The sequence below is a fragment of the Heteronotia binoei genome, chromosome 6 (genome assembly GCF_032191835.1).
Source record: "Heteronotia binoei isolate CCM8104 ecotype False Entrance Well chromosome 6, APGP_CSIRO_Hbin_v1, whole genome shotgun sequence".
Taxonomy (NCBI): domain Eukaryota; kingdom Metazoa; phylum Chordata; class Lepidosauria; order Squamata; family Gekkonidae; genus Heteronotia; species Heteronotia binoei.
This window is the reverse complement of record NC_083228.1, coordinates 63247194-63263434: the sequence shown is the minus strand read 5'-3', so window position 1 is coordinate 63263434 and position 16241 is coordinate 63247194. Positions and strand designations below refer to the sequence as shown.

Genomic DNA, 16241 nt, shown 5'->3' with positions numbered 1-16241 from the left:
TTCTTGGTTGCAGTAATGTCTGCTAGGTGTGTGGGGGAGCTGATGGCACTCCTGTGTGATCACTCATATTTGATATTTCATGAGCATGGAGTGTCATTGACTCCAGATGTTACTTTCCTCCCAAAAGTAATCTCTGAGTTCCACCTGGGCCTAGACATTTGGCTTCCTACCGTTTTTTCTTCACCTTGTTCAGATGTTGAACGGCGTTTACACTCATTGGAAGTTAAGTGACGGTTGCTTTTCTTCCTGAGTCAGACGAAGAGTTATAGGAAGGATCCACACTTGTTTGTCTCCTGTGCTGCGTCTAGACTAGGCTGCAAAATCTCAGCACAGAGACTTTCTAAATGGCTTATGGAGACTATTAAACTTTGTTACCTTCTTGCAAAAAGACCTCTGCCTGGGCCTATTCGTGCACATTCCACATGGGCTATGGCTACGTCCACTGCATTTTTCCAAGGTACCTTCCTGACAGACATCTGTAAGGCAGCCACATGGTCCTCACTGCATGCGTTCATGAGGCATTACGCACAGGCAGCAAAGAGCTCAGCTGGGGAATTTGGTGTTGCAGACTGCTTCTTCTGGTTGACCGCCAGCTCCCAGCTCCAGGTATGTCTAGCTTGCTAATCTCCCAAGGGTGTGAAACACAGAGACCACAAAGAAGATAAACTGGTTGCTTACTTGTAACTGATGATCTTCGAGTGGTCATCTGTGCATTCACACCACCCGCCCTCCTTCCCCTCTGCTGTCAGTCTCCGTCTGTTGGGAACAGTCAGCGGTCAGAAAGAACTTGGCAGGATCCTCGCGCCAGCCCCATGAGCGTGTGTGCTGGGCCTTCTGTGCATGCTCACTGGGTGCCACAGATTTTGCAAAGGGTCCCATTAAACACCTATATGTAGCTTTTGTTGATCTTGCAGCTGCCTTTACTCAGTCGATAGAGATAGGCTCTGGTCTAAACTGGCAAGTACTAACATCAGCAAACATCTTTTGCATCTAATAGTGAAATTCCATAGTATATATTATCCAGAATTACTAAGAAATCACTAAGAGGTTTTCAGGCTCTGACCTCTTGCCTCCTCATCTTGGCTCATGGAAGATCCCAGTCCTCCTTTATGCTGATGACCCACATCGTCTGTTACCCACATTGGTTTTAAGAAGATTGTTGTCCAAGCTCAGTGACTTCTGTAAAGAAGAGCTTTTGAAATGAAATTACTCAAAGATCAAGGTGCTAGTTTTCAGACACTGGCATTGTATTTCCTGCTGGTCAGTAGATGGATTCCCAGTTGAGCAGTGTCAAGAATCTTTCAATACCTGGTGAAGGGTTCCAGGCTCTAAATCCTCAGCTCAAAGGTCCACTCCAGCAGATCAGGCAAAAAAAAATCTTTATTAATATAGAGAAGAAGATGTTGGATTTTATATCCCGCCCTCCACTCAATCTCAGTGTCTCAGAGCGGCTCACAATCTCCTTTATCTTCCTCCCCCACAACAGACACCCTGTGAGGTGGGTGGGGCTGAGAGGACTCTCACAGCAGCTGCCCTTTCAAAGACAGTCTCTGCCAGAGCTATGGCTGACCCAAGGTCATTCCAGCAGCTCCAGGTGGAGGAGTGGGGAATCAAACCTGGTTCTTCCAGATAAGTGTCCGCACATATAACACCTACACCAAACTGGCAAAGAGACCTCCAAGGTAAGGAGACCTTCAATGCCAGTAATTAGTCAGGCAAAGGAAATTAAAGTGTTTCTGGAGGTCTGCAAGCAACAACAAATCAATTAAAATCAAACAAATCCAGACTTCAAAGACAGGAGCATTTCCTGCCCCAAAAGAAACATGTGATTAAAACAAACAAACAAAAAAACCACTTTCTCTCCTGCTTGGCTTTATTCTGAGAGGGAAAAATCTTGGCTCACTGGTGCTCCTCCCTCTCTCCAGTCCAGCTGTTAATTAAGGTGTTTCAGCAGCTCTGGGAAGATGAAAGCTTAACCATTTCTGCAACAACTCGTAAGTGGTCTCCTTTTAGTTTATCAGTGTTGCTGTTTTGGGCCTGAACTGATCTCTTCCTTACACCTGGAAATCACCTTTAGCAGCACACTCTCTTGGAAGGCACACCTAGAAACTGCAAAATCAACATCCCTCCAATCACCTGGGGTAATCCTCAGATTTTATCATCCCAAGCAAGGCTTTCAGATAGACCTGGTTCTAAAGCTCTTCCAGAACAAGGTAATTGCCCAACTCCTCTACGGTGTGGAGGTGTGGGGATGGAATGATGCCTTAATTGAAAATCTGGAGAGAATCCAAAATTCTTTCCTGAAAAGCATTCTAGTACTACAGCCTAACACTCCAGCTGCTCTGTTGAGAGCCAAATCGGGCCTCCCTTCTCTTTGGAGATGTGCACATGAAGCCTTATTTGATTACTGGCATAAACTGAAGGCAGGTCCAGCAGGTCATCTCTCAAGCATATGTTTTTCCCATTAACCTAAAATAGCAATCCAATTACAACGAAATTCTGCAAATATATAATCTTCCAGATTTTGTTTGAGGAGCTTCCGAGGCTGTCTTTAAATGTAGGACTCAAATATACTGACATACAGCCTTAGACAGGCAAACTATATTGAAGAAATTACACTTACAGCAAGTGTAAGTTAGGGACCCTGCTGGAGGAGAAGATACGGGGACTGGAGGCATGATTGTCCGCACTGCAGTGTATAAAGGAAGGTGAAGATTTTCTTGACAGAAAGCATGAGGCACTCTTGAAAGGACAAGAGGAGGGAAAGGAAATGGTATCTCAGCAATTAGAAGAGAACCCAACACAGGAGGAGGGTTCCTGGAAAAATGTAACTCGAAGGAGAAAGAAAATCAGGAGATGTTCTGAACCTCTGCTGCTCAACAATAGGTTCCAGGATCTCCCCACAGTAACTGATTCTGAACCATTGGAACAAGGGCTACTTCCCCAGCCTCCATGAAGCTTGAAGAAAGTTTCTCAGGATCCTTTGGATAAGAAGCCTGGAGCTTCTGCTCCCCAATATAGGAAGAGGAAGGTGATGGTGATTGGAGACTTCTTGCTCAGAGGGGTGGAGCCCAAAGTGTGCCGACCGGACTTGTCATCCCGAGAGGTCTGATGTCTGCCAGGTGCACGCATCCAGCATGTGACAGAAAGGATTGGAAAATTTATCAAGCTCATGGATTACTATCCTTTCTTGCTGATCCACATGGGAACGAATGATACTGCCCGTCATAGCCCTGAACATATTAGAAAAGACTATGTGGCTCTGGGTCAGAAGGTGAAGGAGCTGGGTGCACAGGTTGCGTTCTCGTCAGTTCTTCCTGTTGAAGGCTGTGGCTTAGGATGAAAAAGAAGAATACTTCAAACAAACAACTGGCTACATCGATGGTGTCAGGAAAGATTCGGATTTCTGGACCATGGCTTACGCTTTCAAGATGGTGGTCTTCTATTCGGAGATGGTTTGCACCTTACAGTGGTAGGGAAAAGGGTGTTGGGTAACAGCCTTGCTAACCTAATAAGGAGGGCTTTAAACTAAATTGTATGGGGGAGCAAGACAATAATTCAAAGCCTTGTATGATGCCCGAAACTGGGGATAAGAACATTAAAAATTTGCAGAGAGGTGATGCATATGCTAGGTAGTGTGAACTTGCAGGTTTGTATGGAAACTAAACCCTCAGGATGCATAAAATGTGGATTTTGATGGCTTTACACTAATGCACAGAGTATGGGAAACAAACAGGAGGAACTGGAAGTCCTAATACGGGAAGGAGACTATGACATGATAGGCCTTACTGAAACTTGGTGAGATGACACTCACAACTGGAATATTAGGATTCAGGGGTACAACTTATTTAAAAGGGACAGGCAAATGAGAAAGGGAAGAGGCGTAGCAGTATATGTGTTAGGACTACACGTTCTTGCCATGGAAACTCATGTTAGGACTGCACATTTTTAGCCTGGAAAGGAGGCAGCTGAGAGGTGATATGATCACCATCTTCTAGTACTTAAAGGGCTGTCTTCTAGAGGATGGTGTGGAATTGTTTTGTGTGGCCCCAGAAGGTAGGAACAGAACCAATGTGTTGAAATTAAATCAAAAGAGTTTCAGGCTCAACATTAGGAAGAACTTTGTGACTGTTAGAGTGATTCCTCAGTGGAACAGGCTTCCTCGGGAGGTGGTGAGCTCTCCTTCCTTGGAGGTTTTTAAACAGAGACTAGATGGCCATCTGACAGCGATGAAGATTCTGTGAATTTGGGATAGGTATTTGTGGGTTTCCTGCATTGGGCAGGGGGTTGGACTACATGACCCTGGAGGTCCCTTCCAACTCTGATTCTATGGTACTGAATATTAAATTATATCTCCAAGCATCTGCGTTGGTTTGGATTACTGACTGAATTATAACTCTGTACGAGAGGAGTATTAAATTGGAAATAGCCAGTACAAAGGAAGAATCCATAATTATTTATGGAGTCATTAAAAACAACTCAGAAACAAGATGTCATTGTTATTAGTAGTTTAGCCCTCAGTTAGTTCCAGATAGAATAGGTTAGAAACAATACATGAAGAACTCCTTTCTGTCTTTGTGCAAGCGTCCATTCATATTTAATGTATAATGCATTCTTGTGATAGTAAATTCCTTATTTGAATCTGTAAACAGTACAGTAAAGAGTTTATTTGAATTTTTTATTTCAGGAATCACATATAGAAGCTTCCACATATAGAAGCTTCACTACTTCAGTCCAGCTTGCACATATCCATTGCAATTTTAAATTAAGAGCATAGTTAACAGTTTCAATAATTCAGTAAACTGAAGTGAAATTATCTGTTTTCTAGGGATTATGGAACTGGATGGAAAGTGGTCCGTATCTGCAATAGAGAGGCTAAAAGCTCTCTTACTGAATGACTGTGTGATTATAAAGGTGAAAGGAGTTACTGAAAATATTCATGCAGTAACAATGAATAAAAATTGTGAAAATAATCTGAATGTAGCTGACCAGCTGGTAATTGAAAACCTGGCAAGACATATCAATAGGGAGAATCGTAAGTACTTTGTGAACTCATTTATGTACTTGTCATAATCGTATATATATTTCCTGTTTAGAGTCAGAGTGCTACCTGACATATTTATTTGGATTTTTCAACCACCCTCTACAATGTACATCAGTTAAGAACAGAATAAAACCAGTTACAAGCAGAATGCAGATGGAGATAGCACAAGAAAAACCAGTCAGGCTGCTGTCTCACATGCTAAGATGGAACAGTCACTGTACTCAGCTAAACACCTTGCAAGCCCTGCAGAACTGTAACAAGTATCACAGGGCTTGGATGTTTGGAAGAGAGTTCCACCAGGTTGGAGCCAGGGCAGAGAAATCCCTGGCTCTGGTCAAGGACAGCTGGATGTCTCTTGGCCTGGGGATCACCAATAGACTTTGATCTGCAGAGCGCACTGCTCTTCTGGGGGTATACAGAAGAGGTGGTCCTGAAGGTATGTCCTGACTGTTTAGGGCCTTGAAGGTCTAGAACCTTGAACCTGATCTGATACTCCACTGGAAGTCAGTACAGTCAGACAGCACAGGATGGATGTATGCTGTGTGCAGTATCCCTGTAAGGAGCCAAGCTAATGGATTCTGTATCAGTTTCTGGATCAGCCTCAAGGTTAGGCCCACATAGAGGAAGTTACAGTAATCCAGCCTGGAGGTGACCATTGCATGGATTACAGTGGCTAGATCTGGACAAAACAGGTGTGGGGCTAGTTGTCTGACATGGCACAGTTGAAACAACACCAGTCTGGCAACATCTGTGAGCTGGGCTTCCATTGTCAGTGAGGCATCCAGGATCACACCCAGGCTCTTAATGGTAGGTGCCAGTCATCAAGAGCCAGGAGCTGACATACCACACCAAAGTCCCCCAGCCACAGAACCTCTGTCTTAGAAGGATTCAGTTTCAACACACACATGCTGTCAATATTTTAATAGAGAAAATTGGACACTTTTCACTTATTCTCAGAGCTGCTTACTTGAAGCAGTAAGAACCTAGATATATTTAACTAATTACATTTGTTTCTTTGTAGAGTGTGCAAAGAAGGCCAAATGCTGTTGTGCAGAGTTAAAGAAGCAAGTAAGTTTCAATCTAGAGCAAGTCCAGTTTGTTTCCTAATAAGATTGTTTGCTTAGCCAGTGAAGATGGTTTAATAGTGCAATCTGAAAAATGCATTTATAGTAAGTGAGCAAAAAGTAACCAGACAATTAATAAGATAAATTATTGCAGCAGAATGAGGCATTGCAGTAAATCTGTGGTTTTTTAAAACTGTCTTGTCCAGATCACTTCCTTTAACTCAAGTGAAGTTTGATTGTTTCATTGTTCCTTTGAGTACCAGTTGTCTGATGAGAGACTGAAAGGTGAAGCTGTGCTTGTGGGCTTTCTGGAATATCTTGTTGGCCACTGTGGGGAAACAAGGTGCTGAACCATTAGTTTTATCCAGCTGGGCTCTCAAGTTCTTAGTATTGTTTCTAGCCAAGGGTTGAATAGGAACAAAATAAGCCTTTGGTGATCTCTGTGCAGGCACACAGTGCTGTGCTTGAACATTCAGAATCCTCTATAGCTGAGCCAGAAACTTGATGGTCACCTCCCACCCACCCCAAAAAGTTGCCACTCCATATGCTTCAGTAAGTAGAGCCATACTTTCATTCTCATTTCTTGATGGTAGAGGTTGAAATGCTATTGCTCAGCTGCACTTTTCCCCTGCATTGAGCCTTGCAGCGTGCTATCAAGATTTTCTGTGGGAAAAGATCTCTTCTGCTGGACCATACCCAAGATAGGAAGGACCTTGCTACTGTTTCCTAAAGTAAAGCTGCTTGGCTCATAATGTCTGAAAATATCACTGATTGGCATGTGTAGGCATATCTAGTGTTAGTCTATTGCTTTAACTTTACTTTAGGAAACAGTAGCAAGGTCTTGTGCTGTGAGAATGGTTCCAGGCAGTGGTTTTATCAGGACCATATTTCAAAGCTTGCATCAGCCCTCTTGTACTTCAAAACCATATATGAGCATGAGAGAGAGAGACTGGTGGCAAGGAGGCATGTGGTGATGGGAAAGACTGAGAATGAAGTAAGCTCCCCCTGCCTCAATCTTGCCTTCTCTCTCTGTCCCCTTCCCCCAAGTCCAGGTCTTTCAGCCTCTTGCCACACCACTCACTTCTTGGGGTGTCTAGGTCTGAGGGGCTTTCCTTCTCCTCCACAACCCCATCACCTGATCTACATCAGTGACAGCCTGAACACAGCCTCCAGGACACATTTTTCACTCTCAGTCCCAAGCCTTTGAATGCCAAGAAAGAACAAGGGGAGGGGGGGATAGAGAAGGCAGTGAGGAATGGAAGTGTGGGTAGGATGGAATGGCATATTCCTTTCCCCTGCAAGTTTTTTCAAGTTCTTCTCTTGACCTGTTCTAAGAGCAGGTTCACTTTGCAACATTCCAAATCCTCCATAGCCCTAAAGTGTAGCCTTTGACCTTCCCACCAATCCTTTCCTTGTTAACACAGTTATGTCAATTACTTCCAGCCTGAGAGTGCACAAAACAACAGGTGGGCTTTCACTATCTATATGTACAAGCTACATCATTTGGCTCATTTTACTTCCCTTTTTAGGCTTCTTCAAGATCACACATCTAAGCCCAACTCTGCTATCAGAAATCCGTGCTCTTCTTAACAAAGGGGCTGTTGAGATGATCCTTTCTGTCAGAGCTCCCTAGACTGTTATTCTCATTATTTTACCAACCTAGACTTTACCTCTAGACAGCCTTTGTCCCATGTTAGACCTGAGGGGCATCAATAGCTTTGGTAACCCCAGGAAATTCATAGAACCATGCCTTTCTATGAGGTAGAGGATCCACTGTAAAAGGTGTGCCCTCGATGAGGGACTGATTTTTCCCTGAGAATTGGAAGCTCCCATCTGTCCACTGGGATTCCTGTCAGACAGCAAAGCTTACTGAACTTTACCAGTGAGTCCATTTGGCACAAACAATATGCCTATATAATATTACATAAACTAACATTGAGGAATATATTTGCAGACACCTTAATATGCCCTGTTGTGTGAGAGAGAGAGCAGTGCATGTAACATGCCGTCATTGCTTGCAACAGGTGTATCTTTGGATTACTGTGTTCTAGGGTTTACTAAGTAGGAAGACATGGGTATGCCTATTGAGGTTATGCCTGGTGACACTGTCTGCCTCAAAATGGGTAAAGCCACTATAAACATTTTTAGCTTAGACCAGGAGTGTCGAACTCATTTGTTATGAGGGCTGAATCTGACATAAATGAGACCTTTTTGGGCTGGGCCATGTCAGGTTGGACTGAGCCATGTTGGGCCAAGCCATATGTGTACCTATTTAAGATTAGGTAGCGGAGATATAAATTTTATAAAGTATACAGACAAACAAATATTTTTAAAAAGCCCAAAACTTAAAACATGTTTAAAACGTTAGCACTTATTGGTCTTAAAGATGCTTTCTTTTTATTTCCTGGGCAAAGAAAGCTCTGGCTCTTTCCTTCTTTCCCCAGGGGACTGGAGGGGGAGCTTCAGCCAATAGAAGGAAGAGAGTCTTGGTTCAGTAGCTCTGCTGTGCAATTGAGAGAGCCTGGCAAAGCAAGCCATTCCTCCCCAAGGGAGGAGCCTCAGCCAGGAGAGAAAATAAAGAGGTTTTGCTCTGTAGCTCCTGTGCAATTGAGCAAACCTTGCAAAGCAAGCTGTTATGTGGAAGGAAGCAGATGACAGCCGATTGCTCGGGGGCCTGATAGGAGCCCTCCAGGGGCCTGATTTGGCCCCCAGACTGCATGTTTGATACCTCTGGCTTAGATACAGAAGATTCTGAACAATAGACTGATAATGTGGAACCAAATAATATGCCTGAACAAATCATTACTCTCATAATACCAGTTACAGATAAGCAACCTGTATATGTTCATCAGCTAATTGAGAAATAGCTAGTTCATTTCCCATTGTCTAGTACAACCCCACATTGGGACTGCCCTAGTACAAGCCTGCCTCAGACAAGATTTTTGTAGCTATAGCTCTGATAGAGGGTGCCCTTGATTCTGTGTGCGCCTGGGTTTTCCCACCATATACATCACGAGATCCTGGGTGGTGAAAAAATGTTGTATTGGCAAGCAGCTGCTACTACAGCACCACAGTTTTTTGCTGTGTTAACTTGAAAGGAAGTTGCAGCAACCATTTGTGTCTGGCTCTGCATCCTGAAGTGTCCATTTCATGACTGTACCCACCATGTTGTGTCCCAATCTGAAAGATACCTGTAGGGTCAAAAAGGTTGGGGATCCCTGCCATAGAGTATAGGAGAAAGGCAAGTCCTAGACTGGCATCACACCCATGCTGAGCTCTCCCCCCCCCAAACTCTGCCCTCCCCAAGCATCCAAATCTTGAAGCATTTCCCAAGCCTGAGCTGGCAACTCTTCTGGTCATGGAGCAGGCATCACTGGGGGTGATCCTCGATTTTGTCAGGAATCACTGGGGGGTGATCCTCGATTCTGTCAGGGGTAGAGCTGTTCTACCACAAGAACAGTGCTCACCTCTTCCAAGAAGCGCTGGCAATCAGTCTTGACCGGTGGCGGACTGGCCACGGTGTCAGCTTGTCTGATGGCAAGTGGGCTCTGTGTGCCCCTGATGAAGTGGGCCCCTTTAAACAATATGTTCTAAATGTTAATGACTTTTTAGTAGCTTGAAAATATAATAGAGGTTCCAAAATAATAGAAGTCTGGCAACCAGTATTTTTAGACCCAGTCCTCCACTGGTCTTTACTATGCAATATTTGCTAAGGCTTATGTCTTCCAGTACATGTCTGTGAGCCGCCCTGAGCCCGCCTTCTGGCGGGGGAGGGCGGGATATAAGAATAAAATTTACTTTACTTACTTACAGGTGTTATCCCTACTGCCAGACTCTCCATATGAGACCATTACAGCTATGGTTCATACATAGTTGAGATCCTAGTAGACATTCCTGGGGTCCCACTTTTTGAACCCCAGACATGTCATAAGGAAGTTACTAGGGTGGTTGGATGATTCAGTCTCTTCCAAGTGGTACCATTACACACACCACAGATGGCCCAATGAAGGGCTAGGGGGGCTCACTGCTTAGACTGTTCAGCGCAAGGACACTGATCTCCTACTCAGTCCACCCTCCATATTAATGTACTCAAATTATGTGCTGTGCATTTAGCCCTTACTGCTTTTTCAGACATTCTCATGAACAGGAGAGTCCTACTACAGTTGGACAATTCAGCCACAGTTCACTACTTAAACAAACAGGCAGGCATGGGCTCCAGCAGACAATGTGTGGAACCTATTGCTGCCTCTAGGAGACTCTTGTAGAACTAGGGGTGTCCCTCAGAGTGATTCACATTGCAGGAACTTGCGGAACTCTAAGCAGGATGTTCAGAATCCCAGAGTTGGAAGTGGCCATACTCCTTGCTCAATGCAGGATCAGCCTAGAACATCCCTGACAAGTGTTTGTGCAGCCACTGCTTAAAGACTGCCAGTGAGGGAGTGGTCACCACCTCCCTGGGTAACTGATTCCACTGTTGAACAACTCTTACTGTAAAGAAGTTTTTCCTAACATCCAGCTAGTACCTTCCCATTTAGACTCATTATTATGAGTCCTATCCTCTGCTACCAACAGGAACAGCTCCCTCCCCCCTTTAAGTGAAAGCCCTTCAAATACTTTGAGAGCAATCATGTCCCCCTCCAATTTCCTCTTCTTCAGACTGAACATTCCCAAGTCCCTCAGCCTTTCCTCATAGAACTTGGTCTCCAGGCTCCTGATCATCCTTATCACTCTCTGCATCCACTCCCTTCTATCCACATCCTTCTTGAAGTGAGGCCTCCAGAACTGCACACAATACTCCAGGTGTGACCTGACCAATCCAGTGTACAACAGGACTATAACCTCTTTTGTAATTTGGATGTTATGCCTCTATTGATACACTCCTAGATGGCATTAGCCTTTTCTGTTGCTGCATCACACTGGCTGCTCGTATTTAACTTACAGTCCATTGTACTCCAAGATCTTGTTCACACACACTGCTTCCCAGAAGTGTAGCTCCCATCCAGTATGCATGTTTCTCATTGTTGTTCCTCAGGTGTAGAGTAACTTGTTAAAGTTATCCTTGTTAAATTGCATCTTGTTCACATCCACCCACTTTTCCAGTGTGTTCAGATCTCGTTGAATTCTGTCTCTATCTTCTGATCTGCTTGCTGCTCCTCCCAATTTGGCGTCATCTGCAAATTAAATGAGTAGCCCCTCCTCATCCAGATCATATATAAAAATACAGAAAAGTGTCAGGCCCAGAACCAAGCCCTGTGGCAGAACCAAGCCCACCGGGCACCTCTCTTTATTCAGATGAAATGCCATTGACAGCTACTCTTTGAGTATGGTTCTCTGCCCAGTTCCATGTCCACCTAACTATCCTAGAGTCTAGTCCACAGTCCTCTAGTTTACCCATCAGAACATCGTGCGGAACCCTGTCAAAAGCTTTTCTGAAATCCAGGTAAACAATGTCAACAGCATTCCCTTAATTCAGTAAGCTAGTCACTTGATCAAAGAAGGAAATGAGGTTGATCTGACAGGACCTGTTAGGGAGAAATCTGTGCTGATTCCACTGAATCACCAAGTTGTCCTTTAGATGCTCCAATATCTTCCCTGGGAGAGAGGTCAAACTGACTGGCCTGTAGTTTCCTGGTTCATCCCTCCTTCCTTTTTTGAAAGGATAACGTCTGTCCTCCTCCAGTTTTATGGCATGTCTCCCATCCTCCAAGAAGTCTGGAAGGTGATGGACAGAGTCTCTGCAAGCTCTCTAGATATTTCTTTGAGCACTCTTGCATGCATACCATGTGGCCCAGGGGATTTGTTCTCATTCAGTGTAGCCAGGTGCTTCTCAACTACCTCTCTGCCCATGTCAACCAGCAACCCAGAAGCCATGTTCTGCCTACTACCATCTCTAGATGAACCTGTTTTCTTCTTCAAGGGAAAAAAAGACCTGAGGCAAAGTAGGCATTAAGCCTTTTTGCTTTCTCTCTGTCCTTTCTGTCATCTAACAGTGGGCCTATTGCCTCTTATTTTGCAAGTGTTTCCTACAAGATGTGTACCTTTGTCCAGTATTCAGAACCTGGGCGCAACTTGAGGTGGACCTGTTCACTACATCAGAAAATACCAAAGCAGCTGTTTTCTGCTTACTACCCAGGACCAACCCCCAATCCACTGGAAGGGTCCCCTGTTCTACATTTTCCCCTTATGACAACTGTGAGCAGGATTCAGGGGAAGATTTTAGTAGGGGGCACAAACTGCATCCTTGTAGCACCCTTTTGGCCAAGACAGCCTTGGTTTGTAGAACTCCTGCTTCACAAAAGGAGTGTCTGTGCAGTTTCCAGAGTGGAAGGACATATTAGTGCAAGATGGAGTTCTAGACACAGAAGCCCTGAGACTACATCTCACATCCTGGAGTATCAGACAGTGACCACGGGTCTGGTCTCTCCACTGGAGTGATGAAGGTTTTACTTGAGACAAGCAAACCATCCCCCAGATATGCTTATCACATTAACTGGCCCTGTTCCAGGCTTGGTGTATGGACTGGGACCAGTGCCTTTACATGCCAAATCCCAATAGTGTTCGATTACTTGCTAAGTCTAGCTAAGTCAGGTTTGGCTGTTTCACAGGTGCAGATTCACCTGGCAGCACTGTTGGCCTATTATGATGAGGTCACAGGATCTTCACTATTTTCTCATAAACCAGCACAGAGGTTTTTTAAGGGCCTGGTTACTGTCCCTCCACCACCACCACTATTGTATCTTAGTGGTCCCTACCTGAGGGTTTTTTCAGACCTTTTGAACTCTTAGTATCCTACTCATTGGCCTGCCTTTCTAGAAAGGTCACATTTCTTGTGACAATTAACCTCCACTAGATGAGTCAGCAAGTTAGCATTGTACTATGACCCACCATTTCTGAAGATATTCAAAGAGTGTGTTGTTTTACACCCTACACTAAATTTTCTGTCAAAGATAGTATCAAAATTTAATTTAGCTCAGGTTATATAACTCCCTGTCTTCCTTCCCTCACCTTCCTCTGAGGTGGAGTCATCCCTGCATACATTTGATGCTTGGAGAGCACTCCTTTGTTATTTAAATAGAACCAAGGTTATTAGGTAAGATAAGACTTTATTTGTTATTGGGGTCCCAAGAAAGGTCAAGCAGCTTCCTCTCAGAGAATTGCCAGATGAGTCACAGAAGCAATCAGGTCATCTTATGGTGCATTAGGGAAGCAATCACCACTTGCATTAGTAGTGTCAGCAGCTTTCCATTGCCAGGTTCCAATGATGGAGATCTGTAAGGCTGCCACTTGGCCAACAGAACAGACATTAATTAAGCTCTACATCCTAGATCAGCAAGCCAGAAAAGATAGTGAAGTGGGTAAGGCAGTACTCCATTTGTTGTTTCAGTTAGAGAACTACTCCATCTCCTTATGGGTAAGCTATTCAATGGTCCCAATGTGGGGCTGCATTAGAGGTTAGATGATGAAAGCAGGGTTGCACTTACATGTAACTGTTGTTCATCTTATGTCTTCTGTGCAGACACACATTCCCTCCCTCCTTCCCTAGTGTGAGTTCTCTCACAAGTCTGTCTTGCTTTGTAGCAGCATGGGAAACTGTGGGTGAGGCACCATCTCAGATCTCATGTGTGTGGTGGGAAAACCTGCACATGTGCTGAAGTTCAGGGTGCCCCCTATTGAAGCTATAGCTACAAAAATCTTGTCAAGGCAGGCTTGCTCAAGCACAGTCCCAATGTGTGTCTGCACAGATGTCAATCAACAACAGTTACAGGTAAGTGCAACCCTGTTTACTACCTGTAAAGTAGTTGGGTTGGACTAGGCCATTGATGAAAAAAAATTAGCATGTGATGAATGGGTGATGTAAACTTAGCTTAAGGAAGTAAACCAAAATGATAGGTAATATAATAGGGGAAACTATGAGGTTTCTGTCTGGGATTCTAGAAGAATTTGTACCTCTTTAGTGACATTCAGTTTTTGCATAAGAGGGAGATCCTTGGAGAAGATGAAACAAAATATAATGTGAATTTGGCCACCACTACCATGTATGACATAATAAAGTACCATTATAACTACTAGAATTCTTTGTCCTCCCCTAGGTTACAAGACTTGAAAGGATTCTCTCTTTTCTTCTGAAAGACCGTTTTGGTGAAGATAAACTTCTTGAGATAATGCTATTGGAGAGCTAGAACTCTGCTGCAAACATGGCATTATGGACTTTTTAATATTTATGGTATCACAGAGGCCGCTGACTTAAGCTTGCAGTCATAAGCACATTTATTTGGGAATAATCACTGCAATCAATAAGGTTGTATTTGGTTGTCATGAATAAACTTGATTTTATTCATAGTATGGATTTTATTCATGACATGGTTTATTTTCAGGCTTATGCACAGAACTGACACTGAAGCTTACATGGTTTAGGAGAACTGTTATGTCACCAGATTTTGTGGTGATTTTGTGGTGAAGTCTGAATTTTATTTATGTATTTACAATTTCAGTTTATGTACTGCCCTTCCTTGAGTTTACAGGGCTCAGGGCAGTTAACAGCAAAATAAAATAAAACCAAAATTAAAATTAAATTCTGGCAATTAATTCAGGCTCTCTCACCCTCAAAAAATGACCCTGAAATATGATTTAATCCTTGTGTAGAATCCCAATTTGTGGACTAGAAAGAAACTTCATTTTGATAAAGTTCCCCAGTTAGACCACCACAAACTGGTTTCATCAGAGTTTTCCTAAACCATAAAGTCATCTGTCAGCACTCTGTGTGTGAGGGCAAGAGGAAGAAAATGTCTAAGCCAGATAAATAGGACAGTTGTTTTTTCCTTACAGTGAACAAACTGTAGTGTGTTCAAGACACTAAAGACAGCCATTGGTTTTAAAAATATGTTCAGAGCAAATGCCAGAATCCTACTAGAGCCATTAAAATATGAGAGTTTTGTCACTGACTTGAATAGAACATTTAAGACTATTAAAATTGGGTTGTTTTAATATTTAGTTTCCACAAAAAAAGAACTATGCAGAGCAAGATCCAGTTATAAAAATGTCAGAATATGAGGACTTCTTGATATTATAGTCTGTTACATAGTAAGTTTTTATGTATTGCATTTTGAAGCACAATGGTAGCTTTCAGAAGACCATCAATATAGAGGGTTTTTCCTAATTTCTTATCATTGTAACCCCTTCACCAGTTTGTTACAAAATCAGCTCTATCAGCATTTGTATGCTGAGGAAAATTGAGAGATGTGGTGGCTTCTGGATACAAGGAATCGTATTTTGTACTATAGCAAACGATCCCAGAGAAAATGGCAATTAATGTAAAGCTGCTTTTTTCTGTTTAAGAATTCATGAAGACTGTAAAGATTTAATTTCAAATTCTGAATTTAAGTCCTGTAGTGTATGTATCTAAGTTGGAACTTGAAATAGTTACTTGTGTGTGTGTAGGGGGGGGGGGTATGGTAATGGGACTTCGTTCAAAGAAATAGTGTAATATGGTTAATAAAACTGTAGTTTTCTGCAAATTTCTCTCTTCATGGAACTGCAAATTAAAACTCTTTTGTATTTACTCTTTTGTCTTCTTTATAAGTTTTACTCTTGAAATTATTTGATCACAAGTAAAATTTTGCACTTAAAATCAGAACTTCTTTGAATATTTCAGGCAGTACATATTATGGACAGGTTGTTGGCAAATCCTAGACTAAATTAGATTAATGGAGGTATACTTCAGGGTTGACTATAGTTTCTGGATGCCCTCTTTTTAGAAGACATATACTTTGGGGGGGGGGTCTGTCTTCTTTTGGACTGATTTTTAAAAAAACTGATGAAAATGTCCTCTTTTTTGGGATAGAAGGTTAGGAATTTTCCTAGAACAAAATAGTCAAGTAGCACCTTTAAGATGCAACTTGACTCCTATTTTGTTCTACTACTTCAGACCAACATGGCTGACTACTTGGAATATTCCTGGTTAAGTAGCAATTATCACAGCTTCAATAGTAGGGGTATTTAAAATGAGATTCATCTTATTTGAAGTAGTCAGGGAAATATGGCCTCTTTTTTGCTTTTCAAAATGTCGTAACCGTAAGGATTGACTGCATAGAGACCCAAAGGGCAAGCTTATAGTACTAGCTCCTAAAATGTCA

The 16241-nt window shown here is 42.9% G+C and overlaps 1 protein-coding gene across 1 annotated transcript in view; it reads left to right on the top strand.

Moving 5' to 3' along the window:
- The window catches only part of TDRD1 (tudor domain containing 1), a 94393-nt gene extending 78726 nt beyond the window's left edge, over nucleotides 1-15667 (top strand). Inside the window, exons 23-25 of the mRNA XM_060242669.1 lie at nucleotides 4829-5035; nucleotides 6066-6112; nucleotides 14199-15667. Coding sequence (XP_060098652.1) covers nucleotides 4829-5035; nucleotides 6066-6112; nucleotides 14199-14288 — 344 coding nt within the window. The 3' untranslated portion in view covers nucleotides 14289-15667. The remainder of the gene's footprint in view (nucleotides 1-4828; nucleotides 5036-6065; nucleotides 6113-14198) is intronic.
- The last annotated feature ends 574 nt before the right edge of the window (nucleotides 15668-16241 follow it).